This window comes from Puma concolor, chromosome B2 (genome assembly GCF_028749965.1).
Source record: "Puma concolor isolate L17-30 chromosome B2, mPumCon1.1.hap2, whole genome shotgun sequence".
NCBI classification, from domain to species: Eukaryota; Metazoa; Chordata; class Mammalia; order Carnivora; family Felidae; genus Puma; species Puma concolor.
Window position 1 is genome coordinate 136,287,804 of NC_141671.1, and position 26,909 is coordinate 136,314,712.

At 43.5% G+C, this 26,909-nt stretch overlaps 1 protein-coding gene across 4 annotated transcripts in view; it reads left to right on the plus strand.

Annotated features, from left to right (window-relative positions):
- The window catches only part of UST (uronyl 2-sulfotransferase), a 319,150-nt gene that overhangs the window by 168,931 nt on the left and 123,310 nt on the right, over positions 1-26,909 (plus strand). For all 4 annotated transcript variants that reach the window (XM_086708095.1, XM_086708096.1, XM_086708097.1 and 1 more), the window contains exons 3-4: positions 6,790-6,945; positions 19,165-19,244. In XM_086708095.1, the coding sequence (XP_086564221.1) occupies positions 6,790-6,945; positions 19,165-19,244 (236 nt within the window). The remainder of the gene's footprint in view (positions 1-6,789; positions 6,946-19,164; positions 19,245-26,909) is intronic.

Here is a 26,909-nt window from a genome sequence, read left to right on the forward strand (position 1 = left end):
CCCCCTTACCAATGCAAACCAGGGACAAGCGATTGAAATTGTACACGTCATCTGGTGGTAGTTACTGTTGTGCTCAGGATTTTGGAAAGACTTCTGTTTATTTGGCATGTTCCACACAAGCCTGTCAGCCCCTGGGGATTTGTGGCATTTGCAGAACTTACAAGCAGGCAACATAAAAATATATAATTCATAGAGTGAACTATTTTGGAGCTCCCTTCACTTTTACAAATTGGCCATAAAATAGAAACCACAGACATAACATTCGTATAACCATAGTTGCCAAGAATGAAGAATCGTTTGGGGAGTGGGGGAGGATGAGGACTTTTAGTGTGTACTTCTTTATAGGGCATCCAAAGAAAGAGTAAGTGTTAGAAATTTGTTTGCGAAAGATAATGGTAATATTCCAGTTGGGATATGGTTTTCTGCCTGATCCTTGGCAAGTATCTGTTGAAAAAAAATGGGGATGTTGGAGTTGACCTTAAGAGGCCTTTAAAAATCATTCAGCTTGTCTTTGAGGGGCATCTGCGTGTCTTGATAGGCACTTCAGGTATATTTAGGATTTCACGTGTGTTTTACTGTGACTTACTGCTTCCTGTTCTTCCCTTTCCTGGTGGAAGTGCTCCCCAATATGCAAGGCTCTGTGATTGACTACAGTAGGCTAAGGGGAGGAGTGAAGGAACACCACATTCTTCTACTCTCCTTCACCCATTGGCTACTTTGACATTCTCGGGTTACGTTCACACGTAAAACATGTCCTCTGGAAGCAAAAGGAGAGGCTGTGTGACTCCTGTCAGTTCCACCTGTGCATTCCAGTGACTTGGGTAATGGGTGCGTAATGGCCGATGACACCGGACGACGTGGCAGACTGTTGAAAAATAGCATTGAATGGAGTTGGACGCATTCAAGGTGTAAAAGAGGAGATGGTCAGTCTCAGAGAAGTCACACTAAAAATTATTTCACCATTTGATGTTATATATTAGAGTGTCGTCTTGGGGTCCAGAGAGCTGTGAGCTGGGCTTTAGTTGTTATGTGCCACTCTTTGACCTTGAAAATGCCAAACGATCTCTCTGAGCCTCGGTTTGTTCATCTAAAAATAGTCACGGTATCTCCCTCACAGGGTACTCGAGAGGATGAAAAGACAACATAAAAGAAAGCCCTCGCCAAGCCAAACACATTGGGCTGAGTGTGACAATGATAAAGAGTGGGAGTGCCGGGGTGGGGAGGGGATTGGAGCGGGTGGATTATTCTAAATTGCTCTAGACCTCAAACTCTGTTCCTCTGTGAATCCGTGATCTATAGAGAAGAGAGGGGCACACTGGGAGTCCCTTAGGGGCAATTAATGATGCTTAAATTATTTGATAATTTAGCCTTCTAGAGAGATGTGCAACTAGAGTAAAGACAATTACACTCTCTGACTCAGTATTGTTAACAAGGATTAAAAGCCTTTACCTGGCACAAAGCCTAGCACAGGGTCAGGGTCAGCCTTTCATAAAAATCAGTTCCTTCCCCCCTACTTTTCCGGAATGAAGACTTCAAATAAAAAAAAATGACAATGATTTTTAAAACAGACCTTCAGGAGCGGATCTATAGCTCTACCAAAGCGGGGATGAAGCTACTTGTTGCCGTTCCGAATTTTAACACCTTATCCAACATCAGCACATTGATTTAGCCTGCTAAACTTGCCAATGTCCAGAGCATTACATAAGTTCTTTTAGAAAATGATTTAAAAGCCCCATCCTAACTTTGAGAAAGGTTTATGTTTGTGATGATGTATGTTGTGTCTTTAACAATCACCGGACTGATTCCAGAAGCTTCATCTAAAAACACATTTTCTAGCTCAGTTTTTATACCCTGTAGCTGTATATTGGTGTTTACAGAAATGGTATAATAGAGTCACAGTGGGGATGTTCAGCTCTCTTTTCTTTTCAAATATTATTGTAGATACAGCTGCAGGAACAATGTAGGGAGTTTTTGTTTTTATGGAAGTGTTCTTTTTTTTTTTTTTAACCAAGTTCTGATTGACATGTAACATTGTGTTAGCTTCAGGTGTCTGACATGATGATTTGATATTTGTATATATTGCAAAATGATCACCACAATAAGTGTAGTTAAATCCGTCACCATCCATAAAGAATTTTTTTCTTGTCAGGACAAAAGTGTTCTTAAATAACAAATATTGGGGCGCCTGGGTGGCGCAGTCGGTTAAGCGTCCGACTTCAGCCAGGTCACGATCTCGCGGTCCGTGAGTTCGAGCCCCGCGTCGGGCTCTGGGCTGATGGCTCGGAGCCTGGAGCCTGTTTCCGATTCTGTGTCTCCCTCTCTCTCTGCCCCTCCCCCGTTCATGCTCTGTCTCTCTCTGTCCCAAAAAAATAAATAAAAAAAAAAAGTTAAAAAATAAAAAATAAAAAAAATAAAAAAAAATAACAAATATTTATAACTGTTATGTGAGAGCCTCCCACAAGACTAATGAAGGAGTTGGAATGCAAAGTTTTTCAAAACTAGAACAACTAGAAGGTTTATAATATCTTTAGTTATTAGCGAAAGGAAATAGATGGGAAGCCTGCCACGGTGTAATTACCCACAAAATTCAGGAGAAATTAAGTGTTTTCGCCAAAGGTTTGTGCCTCTCGATTCTTCATTTAAATCTTCTGAGATACACCTGTACTCTTGGAATAAAGTGCTTGCGTATGCGGTAACTCGTCTTGGTCAGCAATTCAGACGGAACAAGCACTCTCCGTTGCTGTTCTATACTGTGCTAGAGGACAAGGAAAGACACACTGATCGCAATTCTTAAGCCGTTTATTTTTTCAAAGAAATTAAAACTTGTCTTTATATCAGCAGCTCCGTCACAACTGCAGTCTAAACCCCAGCCTGGTGATTATGGAAAGTCCAGCTTGCAAACGCTATTGACATCCTGTTATATTTCAGCCTCCCTGGATCATAACCTCATGAGGAAGAACATATCTGATTTATCTGAATATCTGAGCTTCCACAGTTGTTGTCAGAAAGCGCTAATTTTGGGGTACTCACTGATAAAACCATAAGTACAATGACCTATTAGAATGATTATCCTTTTACCCTGATGCTTTTTATATTAGCATTTGGGTAGAAAGATCAGCTGTGTTTGAAGATTCTCCTGGTCTCACATTTTAGCAGAATCATTGTGTTAATCGTTGTTAAATAGCATATTAAGCCCTCAGAGGATCTAATCAATCAATGTTTGTTGAAGCCCTATATTTACATACATGGCATGTTCTAGGCAATATGAGGACACACAATAGAAGATACTGACTGCTTCTAAAGAAACAAGGTGTTGCTCATTAAAAAAAAAAATTCTGGAAGAATTATATCAAAATGGTACATGATGGGTTGCTAAGTGAGTGATAGATACAATGTTTTACTCCAATGACAATTAGCCTTTAAGCTCCAAATTTATGAAATGCTGCTCTATATAAATGTAAATATAAATATAAAATTATTTCATAAAAATAAGTAAGCCTATAATTACAGAGGCAAAATTCATATTACATACAGTAGGCACATTTGGGGTATACGTATATTTATATTATACTATATTCTTTAGCTTGTGGCCTTCTGTTATGGGTACGTGCTGAATGAAGGACTCTTGGTTAACATTTGTCAGTTGTTACTCAATGCTGAGCATTCAAAATGGAAATATTTTTATTGGGGATATAAATATTTAATCAGATGCTTTTCAAAATGGCTTCTTAGTCTCTAAGAATCATTTAAACTGGGCAATTAGAAAAACAAAAGAGGGGCACCTAGGTGACTCAGTCAGTTAAGCATCCAACTCTTGATTTCGGCTCAGGTCCTGACCTCATGGTTCATGAGATCAAGCCCCATGGTGGCCTCTGCACTGACAGTGTGGAGCCTGCTTGGGGTTCTCTCTCTCTCCCTCCCTCTCTCACTGCCCCTCCCCTGCTTGTGCACATGCTCTCTCTCTCTCAAAATAAATAAACTTTAAAAAAAAAGAAAAAGAAAGAAAAGGCATCTGTATTGGGAAACTATCTCTGTTTGCAGATGACATGATCTTGTATATAGAAATTCCTAAAGACGGGGCGCCTGGGTGGCGCAGTCGGTTAAGCGTCCGACTTCAGCCAGGTCACGATCTCACGATCCGTGAGTTCGAGCCCCGCGTCAGGCTGTGGGCTGATGGCTCAGAGCCTGGAGCCTGTTTCCGATTCTGTGTCTCCCTCTCTCTCTGCCCCTCCCCCATTCATGCTCTGTCTCTCTCTGTCCCAAAAAATAAATAAACGTTGAAAAAAAAAATTTTTTTTAAAAAAAGAAATTCCTAAAGAATCCACCCATAAAAGCTATTAGAGCTAATAAATGCATGCAACAAGATTGCATAACACAAGATTGATGTACAAAAATAAACTGTTTTTCTATCAGTGAACAGTCAATCCAAAAATGAAATTAAGAGAATAATTCCATTCATAATAGCATCAAAAAGAATAAAAGGAGTATTAGGCTTGTACATTGGAAGCTACAAAACATCAGTGAAACAAATGAAATGGGAACTAAATAAGCGGAAAGATATCCCATGTTCATGGACTGGAAAACTATTATTAAGGTGGTAGTAGTCCCCAGAATGATCTACAGTTTCAACACAATCCCTATCAAAATTTCAACTGCCTTTTTTTGCAGAAATTGACAAACTGGTCCTAAAATTCATATGAGATACAAGGGACCCAGAATAGCCAAAACTATCTTGAAAAAAAAAAAAACAAAGTTACAGGGACTCCCCCTTTTCAATTTCAAACCTTACAACAAAGCAATAGTAATCGAGACTCTGCGGTATTGGCATAAGAATAAACACATAGATCAATGGGGTAGAATTGAGAGCTCAGAAATAAACTCACACATTTATGGTTAGTGGATTTTCAACAGGGTGCCAAACAATTAAATGGAGAAAGAAGAGTCTTCAATAAATGGTGCTGGGACAAATGGATATTCACATGCAAAAGAATGAAGTTAGATCACTAGCTCACATCACACACAAAATAAACTCAACATGAATTAAAGACCTAAATGTTTTAGGCCACTAAAAATATAAAATTCTTAGGAGAAAACATTCTTGGGTTAGGCAATGATTTCTTAGATATGACACCCAAAGCACAAGTCACTAAAGAAAAATTAGATACATTGAACTTCATCACAATTAAAAACTTTTGTACTTCAAAGGACACGGTCAAGAAAATGAAAAGGAAACCCATAGAATGGGAGAAAATATTTGCAGATCATATATTTGCAAATCCAGAATAAACATAGAACTTTTGAAACTCAATAATAAAAAGACAAATAGCCCAGTTTTAAAATGGGCAAACGATTTAAACAGATATCTCTCCAAAAAAAATATACAAATTTCCAATAAGCACATGAAATATGGTCAACATCATTAGTCATCAGGGAAATGCAAATCAAAACAATGAAATACTACTTCATATCCATTAGGATGGCTATAAAAAAAAACAGGCAAAAACAAGTGTTGGCAAGGATGTGGAGAAATTGGAACTCTCGTGCATTGCTGGTGGAAATACAAAATGGTGCAGCTGTATTGAAAACAGTTTGGAAGTTCTTCAAAAAATTAAACAGAATTGCCATATGATCCAGCACTTCCACTCCTAGGATATACTCAAGGTGAATCGAAAACATATGTTGACACAAAAACTTATACACACATGTTCATTGCAGCATTATTCATGGTAACCAAAAGGTGGAAACAATCCAAATGTCCATCAGCTGATGAATGTATAAACCTGATATGGTATATCCATACAATGTAATATTATTCAGCCGTATAAAGTACAGATTCGTACTACAGTATAGATGAATCTTGAGCGCATTATGCTAACTTAAGCCAGACACAAAAGGTCACATATTTTATGATTCTATTTATAAGAGATGTCCAGAATACTATAGGCAAAATCATGGAGTCAGAAAGTAGATAAATGGTTTCACGGGACCAAGGTAGTGAGGGAAATGAAAAGTGACTGTTAATGGGTAGGGAGTTTCTTTTTTTTTAAAATTTTTTTTTTAACGTTTATTTATTTTTTTGGGACAGAGAGAGACAGAGCATGAATGGGGGAGGGGCAGAGAGAGAGGGAGACACAGAATCAGAAACAGGGTCCAGGCTCCGAGCCATCAGCCCAGAGCCCGACGCAGGGCTCGAACTCACGGACCGCGAGATCGTGACCTGGCTGAAGTCGGACGCTTAACCGACTGTGCCACCCAGGCGCCCCAGTGGGTAGGGAGTTTCTTTCAGGGCTGATGAAAATGTTCTGGAATTAGATAGTGGTGATGGTTGCTCAACTGTGTGGAACATTAAAACCACTAAATGGTCCACTGTGGAAGGGTGAGTTTTTATTGATATCTCGATTTTTCTATTGCTATCTCAATATTTTTCCTTGAGCACTCTACAAATGAAGTTCTAATAAAGCATAATATAACTTGCAAAAGATACTGTCATCACAGCACATATTTATATATTTTGTTCCTAAGAAGAAACAAAAGAAGCTTCATAATTAGGCTTAGGATTGGCGTAAAAGCTTACCAGTTGTAAGTGTCGGTGCAGAAGGTAATGAGTCCGCCATTTGTCTCGAGTCGTACTATGAGGACAACCATGAGTCCAGTGCTCCTGTTCTCTCTTTGACTTGACATGGACCCTTCTCGCTTAGATTGATCAGACATTTGTTGTCCTGAAACTGAGGGAAGAATCCCAAGTATTTTCACCCGAGGTCTCATATTTGCTCTCTTGTTCTTTCCCAGGTGCTACCTTTCCCGAGCCAGGTCGTGTACAACAGGGTAGGCAAGTGTGGGAGTCGTACTGTGGTCTTGCTTCTGAGAATCTTGTCAGAGAAGCACGGATTCAATTTGGTCACGTCAGACATTCACAACAAAACCAGGCTTACTAAAAATGAACAAGTAAGTTGTCGCTGCCCATGGTTAAACTGTGCTTTGTGTCAATTCATTTGTGTAATGAGTGGGTGCCTTACAAGACATCCTTCAAACACCTAACAAATGAATAACAGAGTTGCAATGTCATACTGTATTTTTGGCCGAGTGTGGAAGGAAATGTAAGTTAAGGTCTGAAGGCAGTCTTTAGACAGGAAGTTTCCTTGAAGGGATACTTTTATTAAGATGGGTGAAGGACAGTATACACTCATCATTGTCTATTTAGCTAAAATTAGCCACGCGTAATTCTCAAATGGTTACACCACTGAGCTATAAATAATGCCGACATCCTGACGACAGAAGTAGGAAAACTATTTTCATTATTTCTTCTTTTCCATTTTTTCACACTTAGGGTTATACTACAAAGAAAGGTCTCTTTGGGCCAGGAATCTGATTGGTTGATGGGGGCAGGAACTTCTTGCTATGGGTGAGCTCAGGGGGTTTTGAGTTTCCAAAGCAGCATTTGGCATATTCAATGGAAGCCAAAGAATTACCCCATTTCCCAGGAAGAGTTCTGTCTGGTTTGTTTAGTTATTTGTTTGTTGAGAGAGAGAGGGCGTGAGCTAGGGGCAGGGAGAGAGAATCCCACAGGTGGCAGAGAGGGAGAAAGAGGGAGAGAAGGAAGCGGGATTCACCCGAAGCAGGGTTTGTGTTCACCCGAAGTGGGGCTCCAGCTCATCTGATGTGGGGCTCCAACTCACGAACCTTGAGATCATGACCTGAGCCAAAGTCAGATGCTTAACTGACTGAGCCGCCCAGGCGCCCCAAGAATTCTGTCGTAACGTAGCCCAGTGATGGGAGTGGTCATGCTGGCAGTAGATTAGGGGTGCTGTAGTCTGCCAGGAAGCTATGAAGACAGATTTTACTCCGTAAGTTTATAGAAAAGCAGGGTCCACAGTCTCCACTGAGGTGCTTTGCTCACGTACAGAAGTTAGGCGCAGTGCTGGCACAATCATTTTACAGGGTCAGATGTGTTTGCCTGGTCTCACGAAGTTGCTTCTGTCCCCTTAGATAGTTAGGATGTATGAGTAGCCACCAGCATAGGTCAGGCTTCCTCAGACAACAGAACCAAAAGGATGGAGATATCTATACTGATAGATAGATAGATAGATAGATAGATAGATAGATAGATAGATTATTATGAGGAATTGGCTAATCCAATAACAGAGCCCAAGAAGTCCCACAATCTGCCATCTGCAAGCTGGAAACCCAGGGAAGCCATTGGTCTAATTCAGTCTTACTCCAAATGTGAAGGCTTGGGAACCAGGGGAGTCAATGATGTACTCCCAGTACAAGGGCAGGAGAAGATAAGACGTGATATCCAAGCTTAACCAGTGAGGCAGGAAAAACAGGGAGAACTCCTTCTTCCTCTACATATTTTGCTGTTCAGGACTTCAAGGGATTGGATGGCGCTCACCCACACTGGGGAGGGTGATCTACTGTATCGCTTGGCGATCTATTTTACTGAGTCCACAGATTCAGATGCTAATCTCATCCGGAAATGGCCTCGCAGACACACCTAGAAATATTATTTAATATGGGTACCCCTTGCCATATGGGTACCCCTCAAGCGGACGCACGGTATTACCCATCACGCCACCCAGTGAGTATGGAAATATTTGGGGAATAAACATGGCACATGGTTTACTATCAGATTGAAACCATAATTATGAACATTTTTACCCATGGCTACTTTTTTTCTGGCATAATCCTCACCTTTGAGGCATTCAAAACCTCACAAACAGAAGGGATCTCATTATTCATTTATGATAGCCTGTCATTCTTTTTTATCTTGGGGGCTAGTACGACTCTTTTAAGACAGCAACATAGCCAGTAGTCCTTGCTGTAAAGCTAGTATGTTCAGTGTCTTCCAGTGTAGAGATCAAAAAGCCCATGCCTTTGAAAACTTCCATGAAAGGCTCTCTGAGTATCGAGTTTGAATAGTCATTCCCAATTAGCCAAAAATATTTTGAGATTGGCCCTTATAGGTTGTGCGGTAGGCTTGCAATAGAAAAATTACACTTGGTGACATTTAAGGATATCACATTTTATGAATAACCTTAGTAGGGGTAGGTTCTCTTTAATTTCCTTGCCTGATCGAAAAGCTGTTATTATCAGGCTAGTTATGCCCTTTTCACTGCCTGAAAGAGAGTGACTATAAATAAATAGCCTATGTTATTGCAGCTTTATTACAATTATTAAATTTGTCTTTCCTTGGAGTCCTAGGTCTTTGGGTCTGCATATGGATTACTTTAAAATATTCCTATGCGTGGAAAGGGGAAACCGCTCAGTTCTCAGATGCCTCATCAAACTCTGTAGCTTAACTTTAGTTCCCACTGCTAAAAGGTACAAATAACCCAGAAAGAACAGGACAAAGGGAACTGAAGTGTCAGACACTGGGATGTTCAGGAAGGCCCTAGAAGAGAAAGGACAATAGATATAAATATACTGGGGCTTGGCACAGATAAACCTACTTTGTTTCCTACGAGAAGCAAACATGAGAAAGTGAAATACAGTTGTAACTGTCATGGGAAGCATTTTAGACATAAAGACAACAGTAATTTACTAATGCTATGTACATTGTTACATCTAGAAAGGGTTAAAGACAAAGTCATCCTCTTCCTCTAAAAGAGAGGTTAGCTCTCATCTGTTTGGAATGATTGGCTTGTCTGGAAGCCAGGGAACAGACTAGACAATCTTTTAAGGTTCTTTCCAGCCCTGTGATTCTGTGATATATTTATACAGCTTCTAGCAGAATCTGTGTATGGTGTAGTTGAAACATTTCTGATTCCTGTGGTCAGTGTGACCTAGAATATATTTATTACTTAGTTATTCCAGATTTCTGTTAAGTTATAAGGCACGTCCTAAAAACTTAAGGGACTGATAAGGTTGAAAAAAAACCAAACGATTTCGATGTGAAAGCAAATGTAAGAGTGACAGCTGTCTCTCTGCCACTAGCTGACTGGCTGTGACATGCAGAGGGAACCGAGAAGTGACAAGAACCTGAGTGGGAGGAAGTCCAAGAGTGTTTGAAGGAACTGTTTTCCCCCTTATATGCACCCCTTTGGCTAAAGTTGCAAAATGCACAAAACAAGAGGAGGAAAAGAAACATTATTTTAACCTAATATATTGAAGCAACAATTTGTGGTCAGAATAGCTCCTCTGCTTGGTAATTTATTAAAGGAAGAAGGAAGAAGTGATTTAGTAGGTGAGTGAAAATTTTACAGTCAGTGGTTCCCAACCTTCAGCAGGCGAGCTCTGAAAATGTGTTCCCATGGAAACATTGTTCTCCATAGTTCATAACAATTCCACTTCAGGTGCGGTAGGAGTTAAACAGACTGTTGTGGGCTGGCCAGGCCTCTCTCCACCATGTAGAACAGTTCTTTTATGAGAAAATGTGTTCCAAGTTCCCAACTACTGACTTACAAATGAACTTTGGAATCGTGTCCACTATAAGACTGGAATTATCTATACCAGCCCATTCATACACAAAAGCACTTGTGTGGGCCAGAGTCAAATCTGTGTATACATTTCTTCCCAGAAGATAGCTGTCCTTATACACACACACACACACACACACACACACACACACACACACACACGTAGTACTAAGTTTAACAAAGTCTACTTAATGGAATAAGACGTTGAAGGGATTATTAAGAAGGAAAAGGAGCATGAAGACACCAACTGTTACAATGCCAATTAAAAGCCCATTATATCTGCCCTTATGGAAATAGAAATACCATTGAAGTTTATATTTTTAAAACCACCTCAACAGAAGAGCATAGGCAGATGCTACTGGCCAGATGCTGGGCCTTTTCGGGGCATATGACACAAGCTTATGGTGACATCATTGCATTTATACCCTGAAACCAGATTTTGGGTTCTTGGGCTGGTGTAGATAAACTCTTGGAACATGCAGATTTTGAAAGGGAACTGTTTTGCGGAAGACAGGAGAGTGATCGCCGACAGACTCCCAACCATCTTCGTTAATGGTCTGACACTCTCTCAGAACATCAGTCTGAGTACAGCAAAGGTACACCCCAGGAACAGGATATAAGGATTCAGAATTATTTCATTCTTGTTGAAGAGGGGCAAAAATTGTTGGCGTGGGAGCCTAAGGAATGGAGAAAGAAAATAATTTCACAGTTTTATTTATGTTGGAGCTACTGAGGATTGCGAGTTGGAAACAGCACTTACTACATGCTAATTATTTTCCTTCATTATTTCATTTAATTCTTTTGGACCAAAAATGATACGACTGAGTGTGTATAACTCTTTATTTTATGGATGGGAAAATTAAGACAACCAGATTAAGTCACTTGCCAAATGTAACATAATAGAACGTCTGTGCTGTTTGGACTTGAACCTACGTCTTCCTGAATCCAAAGCCATTCTCCTAACACAGTGGTGTTTTCCACTCTGGCCGCACAGCAGAATCTCCAGCGGAGCCTTTTGGAACATATAGTTGCAATGGCCCTTCTCCTGGAGATTGTGGGGTAGAGTCCAGAAAACTTTTTTTTTTTTTTAATGAAATAAATGTCACACAGGGTTAAGACTCCTGTCAAAACTATCATGCAGCATTGTCCTCTAAGACACTGAAAAAAAATTTTTTTTGAAGAAAATATCATGGTTAAATAAATTTAGGAAACGCTGCTCGCAGGTCCCCCTCTAGGAGATTTATAACGATTGTTCACATTTTAAAGACTGAGAATTCCTCCAGTTAAAGGCAAAATTGACACTCTATTTATCTGGCTTTCCCCTAGAGTTTCCTAGCCTTAATTGACCAGGGGAGCCTTCATGAATGCTCGTGGCTGTCACATGCATCCCACAGAACTCCAACTCACAGCTTGGAAAATGCTGGACTAACCTATTCACTTCTGTGAATCATGCCAGGAAAGGCTACTATTTCACTATAAACTTCACATCTGCTTTGACGCTATTCAACAGCTATTCAAATGATCAAAACCTTGAAAAGTATTCAAAGGATTGAAGAGACAGAGACCCTGTGCCCATGTGCTCTAGATTGCTTTAGTCTCTTGGTCAAAAACAGAATTTCTTCACCATGTTTTAAACCTCCCTTTGCCTTTCTCTCACCAGTGCAAGTTCAAATCCTGACTGTGTCTGTGTAGAAGTGTAACTCCAAAATGGAAAACCCACCTAAAGAAACCATGGTGGCTTTGGAAATGGTCTAGAGGCCATGAGGGCTCCTCCTGGGTTTCCCTAGGGCAGGGGCATCTGGTCTCTCTGGGTTTTTGTGTGTGTGTGTGTGTTTGTTTAATGTTTATTGTTGAAAGAGAGAGAGAAAGCAGGGGAGGGGCCGAGAGGACCCAAAGCAGGCTCTGTGCTGACTGCTGACATTGGGGTAGGAACCCACAAACCCATGAGATCAGGCAGGACCTGAGCCCAAGTCGGACGCTTAACCAACCGAGCCACCCAGGTGCCTCTGGCCTCTCTGTTTTAACAAAGGTTCGCTCACTCCTTTATGGAGTCGGTCTCGCTATTGTTTCTTCATTCGTTTTGGTGAATACTTACTAAGGACTTACTAGTAACACTGCACGTTAAGCGCCAGATGTTTGTGTACGTTATTTCTAATCCTTTAACATCGTCAGGAAAGTATTATCGCCCCATTTTATAGGAAGGAGCAAGTGGTCGAGAAGAATGGGGGAGAATAAAACTCGAAAGTGAACCAGGGTCAGATCCTGGAGAACTTTGAGTCCTAGGCTAAGGAGTTGGAACTTTATTCAGGGGGCAATGGGGAGCCATTAAATAAACAGTTCTTAACCATGACAGGCATCAAAATCTTCTGGGGAGCTTTTTCATGACACATGTTTCCTGGCCCGACTACAAACAGGTATTTGTATCTTTGAGGGGAAAAAAATTCCCAAAGAAGTCTTCATGCACAATTCTAGTGAAAAATCATTGCATGAAAGGCTCTAATTATTAGGAACTTTTTATTAAAGCGAGAACCCCACTAAGCAAGGAAAGTTCCTTTTTCACCTGAGGATCTCTCAAACCTCCAAAGACATCATGTTTCCTCTGAAGTATTATCGAGTGGTGCCTCCTCAGAAGCCTGCACATTTATCCCTTGCTTGAAACCTGCTGGAAAAGTCTCCGTAGAACGACCCTCAAGGTTTCCTGACTTTATAGTAGCTGTGACAGTGTCCGCAGGCATCGGAGCTGCTCCAGCCGGACCTCGGAATCAAACCAACGAGATTAGCAGAGAATCAATCTGTCTCCAGGCCACAGGAAGGATGAACTCTGCAAACAAGGCCTCATCTTGGATTCCTACAGACAAAAGCCGAGTCCGCTAAATGGAAACTCGGTAGAAAGAAAAGGTAAAAAGGAGGTAGAAGCAACAAGGCCTGGAAAATTCAAATGTTTTCTCCTCCCCTTCCAGTTGCAGTGGCGAGATTGACTCTGCCCTTCAGACCCAGCCTCTTTGCCTTGTTCATGTCATTGCCCCCCCTGGTGGACGTATTCTTCATTGCAGGCATCTGTTGCCATGAGCTGAAGATGGGAAGACCATCCTGGCTGGAGCTAGACAGGCTTCTTCCCCAAGCAGGACGAAGAGGGGAAGATTAGCCATCCCCCCACGCTTTGAGGTTAAAGGGCCACGGATTTCTCCCCTGAGCTGCTCCCTATTTAGCTTTGATGTGTGAAAAACATGTCTTTTCTTTCATGAAGATGTTTTCCAAATTATAGGGCGTCTAGTTACTCACAAGTGACACAAGCATTCAGACCTGACTCGGGTCAACACTCTTGTCAATTACTGCTGACCAGTATTTTCTAAAGAAGTCGGGAGCAGAGTCTTTCACTCACTAGCTGTGCTTGTAGAACCACAGGTAAAGGTTTTCTGCTGTACCATCCCAGCCAGTTAGATTAAAAACAAAGTTTAAAATTACTTCCTCGCAGATCGTCTGCATTATAAATTCTGTTTGATTCTTGCCTTTTTGTTTTTTAACCTCAGTTCTTTTTCATTCTCAGATGCGCTGTGATTCAACTTCTTCCTTTAGGTATATTCCATTCCATTCCATAGCTTTTTTCCCCCCAGTATTTTAAATTCATTCTTGTTCTTCTGAAAATATACTGTTTTCCCACCAGGAACGTTAAAAAACATATCTTCTCTGATATTTTAATGCTTTCGTATTTAATTATTTTTAATGCTTTTCCACCTGTTGTAACTTTCAGTTTTTTAACACATCACAGGACGGATAGAAAAAGCACATCCCCATAAACCCTCTTTAGTCCCTGGAGTTATTTTGCTAAGCGACCTCTTCCTCCCTTTGTAAAAAAAAATTTTTTTGATGTTTTTTATTTATTTTTGAGGTAGAGAGCAAGTGCGAGCTGGGGAGGGGCAGAGAGAGAGGGAGACAGGAACCGAAGTGGGCTCCATGCTGACAGCAGGGAGCCCGATAACGCGGCTCGAACTCACTAGCGATGAGATCATGACCTGAGCTGAAGTCAGACACTTAGCTGACTGAGCCACCCAGGCACCCCCTTCCTCCCTTTTAAGAGGTCATGTATATATCAGAAAGCACTGGGAATGGTAGGAGATTGCAGCTTAGTGATAAAGAGCAGGATTTTTTGTGTCAGACCGACTTGTGTTTGAATCCTGATGCCACCTTTTTCTAGCAGTGAGATCTTAAACAATTTACACAGCCCTTCTGTGCCTGAGTGTCTTAACCTGTAAAGTGTAGATAATACTACTTAACTTGCGGAGTTGTTTGAGGATGAATGGCAGCACGTGAAGAAAGAGCTTCTGGACACTGCAGAGCCCAGAAACCAGCCAGGAAATGATAGTTTAGTGTTGCTGTGTCTTAGATGGTGTAACACCAGGGTGATGAGTGTATAGGTCTGTCCCAGAAAGGCTAGCTTCCATTGCCTGAGAGATAATTCTGTCTTCAGTGAGCTATACGTTTCTTGACTCCAAAGAAGTTCTTTTGGAAGGGGTATCTTCATGCCATAAACAGTGATGGGGTATGTGTTCTGTGCCAGGCTTTCTGGGGGAGCAGTTAGAGCCCAGCCTCGACCCTCAAGGAGCTTACAGTCTGGCTCAAAGACAGCACACAAACTCAACTATGATGTAACGTAAAAAAAAATGTATGTCCTGGAAAATCCTCAAAGCTCTGTGGGAGATCAAAGAGGCAACAGCATTTCTAGCCAAAGGTGTTCAAAACCAAACCCGTTTGCCCTGACTTCTGCAGCCAGACGTGTTCCTGCCGTGCGTTCCCATCCCCACGAATGGGCACCAGCCTGTGCCCGAATCCGGCCAGGGCTCTGGGATGCTCTCTTGACCACTCCCTCTCCTTCCCTTCTGCTGCCACCTGGCCACAGGCCTGAGGAAGATCCTTCTTAATGTCCCTAAACCTCCCCATCTGTCTTCACTTTCAGTGACTTCCTTCTGTGGTCCTCAACCCTCAGTACCTTTGAATCTACTGGAGGACTTGTTAAAACACAGATTGATGGGGTCCCTGAGTGCCTCAGTCAGTGAAGTGTTCAACTCTTGGTTTCGGCTCAGGTCATGATCTCACGGTTTGTGGCTTCGAGCCTGGTGTCAGGCTCTGTGCTTCCCGTGTAGAACCTGCTTGGGATTCTCTCTGCCCCTCCCATGCTTGTGCGTGTGCTTTCTCTCTCTTTCTCAAAATAAAGAAACGAACAAGAAATACCCCACACAGACTGATGGGCCCCACCCACTAGAGTTTCTTCTAATTTGGTTGGTTGGTTGGGGTGGGGCCTGAGCATCTCTAACAAGTTGCGACCCCAGTTGCTGCCGATGTTGCTGGTCTGGGGGCCACACTAGGAAGCACTATTTTAGTTCATGCCAGCGTCATTTCCTCTTGGGATTATTGCCCCGTCTTCCTAGCTAAGCTGTCTCTAACCCTTCCTTTCTTTACATTCTCTGCCCCGATCTCAGATCTGGAAGGAAAGCCCTTTCTGACTGTGGATTGCCCATAGCATAAAGATCAGAATCCCTCACATGGCCTGCAGGGCCCTCAATTACCCGCTTCTGCCTTCCTCTCTAGTTGTTTCTACTGCCCCGCAGATCCCACAGCCAATGCCTAGCACACAGAACTCCTGGCAGTTTTAATATCCAGGTCATTTCGGGTTTTGTCCTTTGCGTCTACTGTTTCCTCTGTCTGCAGTCCACAGGTCCCTTTCTTCACTTGCTGACTCCTGTGAATCCTTGCCAACTACTCAGGAATGCCTCCTTGAGGAAACACTAACTCTCCACCTACAGGCAGGGATAGGCCACTCACTTCTGTGCATTCTACCCCATGGTGGTTATCACATAATGGTATCACATAATGGTCCAGCTTGCCGGCAAGACTCTGAGCTTCTTGAGAGCAAGAACCCGATCTTTTGTCTCTATAGCAACAACCCCAAGCAGTACATTGCCTGACACAGAGTTGGAAATCAATGGATGTTGAATAAAAGGAGATCCGGGAAGGCTACTTTGAAAGAGGTAGGCATTTTAGCAGGATGTAAAAGGTGGTTAGGGTTTGGACCTGCAGAGAAAAGAGGAAGAACATTCCAGAAGAGGAAGCTTGAGCCTGTGCTTGGATATGGTCAAGCTTGGACACAGTATAAGGAAGGAACAAGGAGAGGTCTTGTTTGGCTGGCCACAGGACACCTTAAATGCCATTTGAGTGTCATACTAAAGGTAAAATCAACGTAACTCAGCAAGTGACTAAATACGAGTGTCAGGAAAGAGCCAGATCAAATGTGAAATGGTATGGATACCATACCATTAGCCAGGTATGGATGAATGGAGAGTACCATCAGCCAGGACCACATTCTGCAGAGATGGCATAAGCTGGATAAGGAGTAAAGATGGATGAGGACCGAGAGTGTCATCGTGGATTTGGGGACACCATTAGGACACACTCCACTGTCTTGTCTTTCTGTGTCTTCTCACTCACCTCAATTATGTTTTGATCTCCAGGGTCTCCAAAGCCTAGTAAGTACTCCATAAATGCTGAGTGAATGAATGACGAATGTAGGCAATGGAATCAGAATAAAGGCTGGCAGTGGCCTTGCATGAGCCAAGGAAAAGGACAGGTGGTTTCTGAGACGATTTTAGGTAGTGCCATTATCACTTGTGATGCCACCCGTGCAGATAAGACTCGGGCCAGAGAAAAGGCAGGCCGCTGGCAACCGTGGAGGTCCAGGACGAAACTCCGGGGAAGGGCAGCAGGGGCACGGGAGACCACTGCCTGCCGTTAGACCTAGGGAAAGTCTTAGCATTCGTGAAGACAAAGCAAAGGACACCTTGACCATAATGCCTTACACCCATGCTTGCGGGGCCTCGTACGTGGTTTCGCTGTTGTGTGCAGCAATGGAGCGTGTGAGAGCTGGATATACGCTCCGACTTCGGTGTACCGATGCACTAAACATGAGCATTAGTACTTCTCACCTACGTTTAAGGGTACGTCTAGAAAGGGTGACACGCTGTCACCGCGAATCCGTTTCTCCTTGTGAGATAGACAGCTTTAGAACTATTACGACACTGCTCTCCAAATCGAACCACTACAGCTCTTCCATTAAATTGAACACATTGGCATGTGTTTACAGGATATATTATGATGCTGAAGAATAGGCGAAAGAAACAGTTGCCCTTCTGACCTGTTCTTCCAGTCTTCCTGTACGATACGAGGGGCTCTCTCGTATTACTTTCATGTATGCAGAGAAATACTTGAATCAAAATAATCTAGAGATTAAAGCATTACGTGGTCTTCGCGTTAAGCACGTTTAACGTAGAGTTATGTTTCTAAGCAAACAGAAGTCTTCGGTTGTGCTTCCAAATCTGTAAGTCTATTTGTTAGATCCATCAAAAATGAAAATTTAGGTGACCCAGCAGGAAGTTCTGTTGCCAAAAACAGGTGCTGGGACATGCAAGGGGTGTGTGGAGGGAGGGAGTGGTGCACAGAATAAACAACAGATAAAGAAGCAGGGTTCAGTTTCCTTTTATACTCAAGCTTGGGGACAGGCAGATCATCATTTACCCAGGCCTGCCACTGATGAACCGTGTAGGAGGTTAGGAAGTGCCAGTCATTTACCTTTAAAATTCAATTTCATTTCTTCAAACAGTCGTTGTGAGCCTGAATATCTAATTAAAGGCTTGAGACACTGAGATCCTGCCGTAACAATCTAAAATGCAGGTACTAGGGGGAGTTATTTGTTGAGCAGTTATTTGTTGAGCAAATATTTGTTGAGCATTTATTTATGACGTGAGCCCTGTGCCGGACATGAGGGAACCAGGCAGATTCAGGTTTTCTGTCCGGCTCGACCCAAACCTGGAGTTCTGGACTCTGGTTTTATTGTGGTTATTGCTACTGTGGCTAACACATGAACGACCGCCTTTGTTTCCAGTGTTCTACGTGGACTGTTTCCGAAGAGGTAATGTACATCCAAAGTGGCAATTTTCAATGTGCTTTAAAAAAAATTCCACTGTGTGTCAGTATTGATGGGGCCAATTCGAAAATCTAAGGAAAGTGGAATTCAGGAAGTCAGGGAGTCAGAAGAATGCTTGGAATTTCTAACAGATTTTACTAAACATTTTCTGTATCATGACATGTTCCAGAAGACCGTAAACGTTAGTTTATACAAATATAAACTCCTCTTCGCCTTGCTGATAACTGCAAATAAATACTTCAGATGACCACCCACCAGAAAACCGAGAAGTTTTGGGTGTTTTGTGTGTTCCCTATAAAATACCTGCTTTGTACATTTTTGAAATCAAAAAGGAACATCATAAGGTATTGCCTCATTTTGTTCTCGCTTTTAAATTCTGCAGACCTGGCTTCAAATATTTCTGTATATCTCAAGAATGTAATTATAGAAATGTAAAATGATGTTTAACCTCTTGCCTTGTCTTGACTCCCAAAGAAGGGGCATAGAGACATTTTTTTACTTGCATTTCAGTACAGCCGCACTGAATTCTCAAGTTAAAGTGACTTAACCTGTCACATTGTTTTCATGGTAGCGATCAACTAAATTAAATACAAGACTATCAATTTCAGCAAGAAGCCTAATGTAAAGTTCACAACTGTTGCACAAAACACAGCTGTTTGGCCCTGGTCCAAGTGGTAATGAGTGAGGATAAAGGAGTAGGGAAGATAACCTTTAGCTTAATATAGTTTGGTAAATTAGATCCTATATATGCTAATTTTGTACTTTTTTTAATAGATGGAACTGATTAAAAATATAAGTACTGCCGAACAGCCCTATTTATTCACTCGACATGTTCATTTCCTCAACTTCTCAAGGTAAGATATTTTCCAGCTTAATGGTTCTTTCATTTCTTTTTAGCACTTAAACTCCTTCTAACGAACAATTATTTTAAAATCCACCTTCGTTTTCAAAGTAGTGTAATTGCCCTTGAAAAGACTTTTTTTTCAATCCATTTATTTTGGTGGTGGAGGGATCCAAATTTGAAATATTTGGACAGAAGCTTCAGTTCTTTCTAGAACACTAATCTTAAATCTTTTGAAAACTTGAAATGATTTTAATGCACAGCCATTTGACGTGACAGTTGTGATTTCTTACGATGTTTATATATTTTTGAGAGAAAGAGAGAGAGCGCAAGGGAGGGGCAGAGAGAGAGAGAGAGGGAGACCGAGGATCCGAAGCAGGCTCTGCACTGACAGGAGACTGTCCGACGCGGGGCTCCAACTCACGAACCGTGAGATCATGACCTAAGCCGAAGTCGGACGCTTCACTGACTGAGCCACCCAGGCACTCCCCATAGTTGTGTTTTAAAGAAAAAACTCAGCTAGGTGCTAAAACAAATAAACTCAGAGGCAAGGGATAGGTGTTTCAACAAGTATTTCATTGCACATTTTTGTACCATGTGAACCCACACGGGACTCTGGGCATAACTTATTTGAGGAGTAATGTGTATTTTATAGGATCCAAGTGCTAGTACTGGCCTCCCCGTACCTTTTTCATATTGCATTTGATTATTCTAAATCTTGCATATTTGATGCTGGTGGGGGTATTTTAGAAATCTGATTTTTTCTTCAGCTGCAGATAATAATGCAGATCTTCAAATTTATGTTGTGGGACTCTTGATCTGTTCAGTTGCTAACTCCCAAGTTCTGGGCATTCTCTTCCGCCGTTAGCCCAGGTCCCCTGTCACTGCACTTTACTGTAAACCGATGGCTCTCAGATTCCTCCTCTCCATGGGCTGGCCTGAGTCTGTGCTCACAGTTGGTTTCCACTGACAGAGCACAGGGTCTGGGGGCAGATCCGCTCCACAGCCCGGGGACCCCTGGGCCTCCCTTATCCTCTCACAGGCACTTCCCTTACTGCTAAAGCTCCCGCGGGGATATAGGACCTCGCAGGTCTGCACCAAGAGGCCTTGCTGGCTGATGCTGGCCTAACGCCCTGCTGAGGGCCAGGCACCCAGGGAGGCTGGCGCTCAGGGAAAGACAGGGCTCTGCCTGAGTGTTAGCTGCTTCCGAGTTCACACCTGAGCTGCCTGGCTCAGCTTCCCTGCCATGGGATGCCTACCTGTCTAGGGGGTGGGAGGTTTTAGCCTTCAAAGGGCTGTTGCACCAGGCCCTGCTGTGCACCAGGCCCTGTGCAAATCAAGTGAGATTCAGCAGAGCAAGTTATGTAGCAAGTTACCTAGCGGCAAAGAGCAGGCGCTGCCTTATATTTAAAAGTAAGCTCTCCCTGCGATTTCCCCGCCTTCCTGCTACCCAGAGTTCCCTTGGATGGTGAATAGGCATATAGGTCACTGCCGATCAGCCTCCGCGACCCAGTAGCCTGAGCGTGTTTCCCACCACATTTGTAGAGTGGCCTGGTACTGGATTGTCTGGGGTATGCGCCCTGCCTCTCACTTCCAGCGGCCGAGAACACATAACGGGACATAACTAGACAACGAGGTCGTGTTAGCTGTCAGGCATTGCATTTTACGACTTGCAAAGAGCAGAGCACGCCCACCCCCACCCCTTGCTTTTCTGGTGAGCTTCCTTCCCTGTCACCTCTGATGTCCTCTAACCTCTGATTTAACCCTTCTTGCTTCAGGGGTCAGGTTTTTACAACCAAAACAAATTGCAATGCAACAGATTTTAATAATTGACTCTGGCCAGTGTAAAATTCTAATGATAAGCCGAAGCCAGTACCTTAATCGGATCAGCAGAACTAAGCACAGTATGGTAACCATGTCTTATCATGGCCTCTACTATTAAATACATGTCCAACGGGCACCTGGGTGGCTCAGTTGGTTGAGCATCTGACTTTGGCCCAGGTCATGATCTCACAGTTTGTGAGTTTGAGTCCCACAGCAGGCTCTGCTGCCAGCGCAGAGCCCGCTAAGATCCTCTGTTCCCCCTCTCTCTTCCCCTCCCCCACTCATGCTCTCTCTCAAAAATAAACATTTAAAAAACAATAAACACAACATACATACATACATGTCCAAGAGTTTAATCTTGATTAATTTAATCATGAAAGAAAAAAATTGATAAACACCTTTGAGAAGACAGCACGTCGCCAGAAACCAGTGTTGGCCTGGCGGCCAGGACCTCTGGCTGTCAGACCTTCCCAATGACCATGACTCTGGGCTAGCAGTTTCACCTCTGGGTGGGGATGGGAGGTCTCTGTTTTCCCATCTATGAAATAGGAACAGTTTCTGCCCACTCCTGGCCTTGTAGGGATGCTCCAAACACAGGAATGAAGGAAAGCCCTTCAACTTTTTTGAGGGGAGGATATTACATACGTGCAAAGTGGAGTTTATATTTTTATGGGGAAATAATTTCATTTTAAATAAGATAAATCCAGATATATACTGACTTACTTATGCATGCTTAAAAAAACGTGTACCAAAATAGATCATTTTTTTTTCTTTAACGTTTATTTATTTTTGAGACAGAGAGAGACAGAGCACGAACAGGGGAGGGTTAGAGAGAGGGAGACACAGAATCTGAAACAGGCTCCAGGCTCTGAGCTGTCAGCACAGAGCCCGACGCGGGGCTCGAACTCATGGACTGTGAGATCATGACCTGAGCCGAAGTTGGGCGCTTAACCGACCAAGCCACCCAGGCGCCCCAGATCATTCTTTTTTTAACATATTTTTTAAGTTTTTTAAAATTAATTTTGAGAGAGAGAGATAGCGCAAGTGGGGAGGGGCAGAGAGAGAGAGAGAGAGAATCCCAAGCAGTCTCCACACTGGTGCAGGGCTTGAACTCACGAACTGCAAGATCATGACCTGAGCTAAAACCAAGAGGCAGACCGCCTAATTGACTGAGTCACTCAGGCGCCCCCAAAATAGATCATTCTTTTTTTTTTTTTTTTTTTTAAATTTTTTTTGTCAACGTTTATTTATTTTTGGGACAGAGAGAGACAGAGCATGAACGGGGGAGGGGCAGAGAGAGAGGGAGACACAGAATCGGAAACAGGCTCCAGGCTCCGAGCCATCAGCCCAGAGCCTGACGCGGGGCTCGAACTCACGGACCACGAGATCGTGACCTGGCTGAAGTCGGACGCTTAACTGACTGCGCCACCCAGGCGCCCCGATCATTCTTAATAAAGTATAGCAATTTATACTTGAGCAAGACTGAAACACGTACTCCTGTTTTCCTTACGGAGGAGATTGTTATAAGTAATCTTTCCTGTGGTATATGCCAATAATCTTTTTTGCCTCGTACTTTCCTATTAATTCTCATCTGGAATCCCTGCATAACTTGTGATTTTTTTTCCATCCAGGTTGTGTGTCTATTTGTATATTAGAAATGGCGCGTTCCTATGTCTCCAGCAACCGCTCGGCCCTAGGGCAATACAAACTACCTTTGTAGTTTCTCCTCGAAGTGGTTTGTGAGAGCGTTCTGCCGCCTCTGGTTTTAGCATATGTGCTGCCGAAGCGAGCACATCGTTCTGCCGCTGCTGAAAGACACCTGTACAGTGTTGCCAATTGGCACTCAAGAGGCATTGCCGTCGAAGCCTCTTTCTGAGCCGATGGCTGAGTTCCCAAGCAGGCTCGCAGTGTCTCCCGAGATACCTTGAGGAGAGGGCCCGGCTCGTGCTGACTTCTCCACCTTCCATTCCATTTTGTTCAGCCAAACACGTGTTTTGCCGGGCACCCTCTATGTCCTGTTCACTGCTGGAGGACCGGGGCTTCCACAGTGAACTAGAAACGCTTTCGCTGCTTTAGGGCAAGTGTCTGTTCTTCTTCCATCGAGGAAGGATTGGCAGCAAAGTGTGATGGGCTTTAGGAGAGAGAGTGGCAGTCTCTCCCACAGGGGAGGCGGGACCCTCCCTCCCTGAGGGAGGAAGAGTGGGAGGGCCTTCCAGAACAGGAGCCCTTGCCTCTGGGATATGAGGGACAGGTCAGCGTTAGACAAAGGGGAAGGGCACTGGTGGCACAGGGACCAGCATGAGCTAAAACCGGACAAAGAGAGGGACCAAGAGGAATCCATAGATGGGAGCCCCAAGGGTGAGCACAGCAAAAATGGCTGGCAGTCAAGAGTTCTAAGCAGGAAAAAAGAGACACTGGCCTGAGCAGCTCTGCTCCTTTTAAAAAGCCCATGCTATCTGCGGAAGCGATCATGTCCTCTCCTGCCACCCCACACGCACAAGGCGGCAGGGAGCCGGGGGGGGGGGGGTGGGAAGAGGGGTGCCCAGGTACGAGACCTCCATATGTACGGGCATACAGAGCAAGCCCCCCAGTATACAATTAACAGAAAAACAACTAAGTGGGAACTTGTTAAGAGGGCTTTCCCGTGCTTCTAAAAAATGACTTCCATATTTTGAATTGTAAGGCAAAGAGATAATTGAGCTACTCTTAAGAAACCTACCACGATCGTTGCTGACAGCCATATGGTTGGCTTGTTTCAAGATAATGAGGTCATTAAGAGAAAAATTGATAGTGCAGCTTAATATTCTTTGTTGATATTTCGTTTCTAGTCTTCCTGACATTCTTAACACGCAGCAAGACACTTCCTGGTGAGCAGAACATAAGAATGGAAGTCACCTCTCTCCCCACACCTCGTGCACGCCAATGTTCTGAACTTCTGAAGCGTACGGCATTATCCCAGAACGAATTGCCTTTATTTCTTTTTTCCCCCATTAACTATGGCATCCTTATCTTGAAATATAGGTCCTCTCCTGTGAGCTCTTGGTGATTAGATAGCCGAGCTGCTTCATTTATTCATCATCTAGGCATCTTGCTCTGTTCCTTCTGTTCCCTATTTTTAGACCTGAAAGGACCATTTCACGATACCCAGTCTTATTAATTCAACCATAGAAAGCAGTAGTTATCAGACCAAACTGATGTTCCCATCGTTGCTTCGGGGAAGGCGTCCCACCAGAGGAGATAAACACTCCAAACTCAGCAGAAATTTCAGGCCAGTTGGGATTTGTGAGGGTTTCCACTAGACCGCTCCCTCATACGGTTTTTGAACCGCTTAAACATTTGGTCCGGACACATGTTTTCCAACTGGACTACCTGGAGAATTGAGTCAAAAATGATCTTGGCCTAAAAGATGCCCTTCTTTGTTGTGATGATTTAGGAGGACTTTTACTATTTGTGTACTGCCATCTAATGTGTCCATTCCCGGTTGTTGAACTAACCGAGAGAATGATAATTTTTGACAAATGTCAGCCTTTCCGCATGAACGGCATCTCCTCAGGTGCGGCTTAGATCCACACACTGAAAGACCGTGACAGACAGTTCAATTCATCTTCCCCTTGCCCCCACTGTTTGTTTGCAAGTGTTTTGGGGGGTCTGAGGGGGCAGTAACTTTCCAACCTGTGCGCCCCCCCCCCCACCGCCACTCAACTCCCAACTTGTGTCTTGCAGGGAAGACATGAGGAAGTTACGTGTCAGAGCAAGGTGCTGTCAGAATAGTCCAAGCGAATTACAGGCTAGATCAGTACGCTAAACCATTTCAAACTACCCCGTCTCAGAGCCCTTTTTTCACGGGATTCTTCATTTCTCATTCATGACTCCCTCGCCCTCCTTCACTTCTTCTGTTTCCTTATTTATCGCAGATGCTGGCTCCCACGCCAACACTAACTCACAAAAGCAAAATATTTAAAAATAAATCAATCACTCAAGAAGCAGGCAGGGTGTGATGTTCGAGGAGCAGCGTTTTGGACACTTTCTCTCTTCCCTTAAAGAAGCCTTAATTACTGGCGTGAACAAAGGCTGCCCTCTGATGGCACTATTTAACAAAACAAATCCAGTCTTAATAATTCCATAATTCCGTCTGGTTTCCACAGCTTATTTCTGAATGTTGACTTTGTTTTCGCTCTCATTGGCAAAACCACCCACTTTCAGGCCGTGCCCTGCAAATCTTTTGTAACGGTGACAGAAAGCTCCACTTTTGAAGAGGGCTTCCAGGTAACAGTTGAGATCAGCAGCTGCTGAACGCTGTCTTTCCCTCCTGAAGCTTGATTTCATCCTGTTGAAACACTGCTGGACTAATCTTGGGAAAATGGCGCTCTCTTCTCACTTTCCCCTTCCCCTGAGCGGATGGCGCTGGTCAGGGGACACATAAGCCCACGTGCTTTGTTGGCCCGACGGAGATTAGTGTCCTCTGGACTTTTCCCTGAGCCCGCCTCACTGCCTGCTATGAACAACCTTCCCTCTTGTGGAGTCCCCTTGGCTCCAAGCAGGAGCCCTCACTCCAGTATCCCAGCCGGCCCTCCCTTCACCCACATTTGTCCCCACTCAGCATCCCCCTCTCTTCCCTCAGGACACGCCACAGAGCCGAGGAGGCTCAGTCTTCTCTGCTTGTGTTTCGTGAAGTGACATCCTCTCCCTGGCGGCAGGGACCAAAGTGCCCCCGTCTCGGGTTTGGGAGGATACTCGGTGGCCCTTTGACCCCATTCCAACGAAGGACCAGCAAATAAGCATCCCTCCTTCCCTCCTCCTGTGGGCAGCTCCTCAGCCTGCCCCCCAAACAATCACAGCCTTTTCCATGATGGCCTTTCTGTCACTTCAAAGTGTCTCTTCCCCAGGGATCAAAGCCGGGCTTCTAGCCACGGGGCACTTACCATCTTTGAATGTTAGGTAACAGCACAAGGAATAACCCCTACTTTTAGGCCAGAGGTGAGAAGAAGATACACTTTCAGTAGAATGGAAATTGCCAGGGGCCAAGTGGAGGGTCACGCAGAGCTCGGCTTTGGGATGAGGAGAAAGTTCTGGGGATGGCTGTATACGTGAAATGTTTCCGTTATGTATATTTTACCATAATTTAAACAAACACACAAAAAAGAAGACATACTTTCAAAAAAATGTTCCCAGCCCTAGCAAACTCTACCATAATGGGAGGACAACACAATCTTAATTCCCCAGAACAACTGGGGTCATAAGTCTTGCTGTTTACTATGTGCAGTAATATTCTAGGCAGAATATCACCAGCAAGTTGATGAAAGTATGCCTAAAATTCTTTCCCACCTGCTTTGCTTTGCGTAGCTATTGGGGAGGTGGCTAATGCTGCGGGTTGACTGATTAAGGCAGCAGTGGGGGGCAGATACGAAAGAACATCCTCAGAATGAGATATTTAGGAATTCATGGGAAAAAAGTGAGAGCCATGCAGTTATCATTTCTCGAGAATTACATTCTGCCTTGGGTCTTCATCTTCTCATCAAAACACAAAAATGAAAAGAATATGGTAAATTTGCAGAGGGTCGGAAGGAGACCCACAGGGGGTGATTGAAGAGTTGATAAATACGGTGTATGAACAGAAGCCAAAGAGTGGAAACGCCTGCTATTTTAGGATGACTTAAAAGAGAGCTTCACATATGCAGTAGCTGTTGTGGTGACCAAGGGACAAGAGCGTGGGTTGTTAAGTGAAAAACAAAATATGGCCCGCCTCCTCTGCTCTAGGATGTTTGCACAATGCAGAACCTTTCCTCAGTTGTGGTCAGCACAATTTTTTAGAGCTTCATAAAGGCCAAATTAGTAGTACAGATTAAAAAATAAA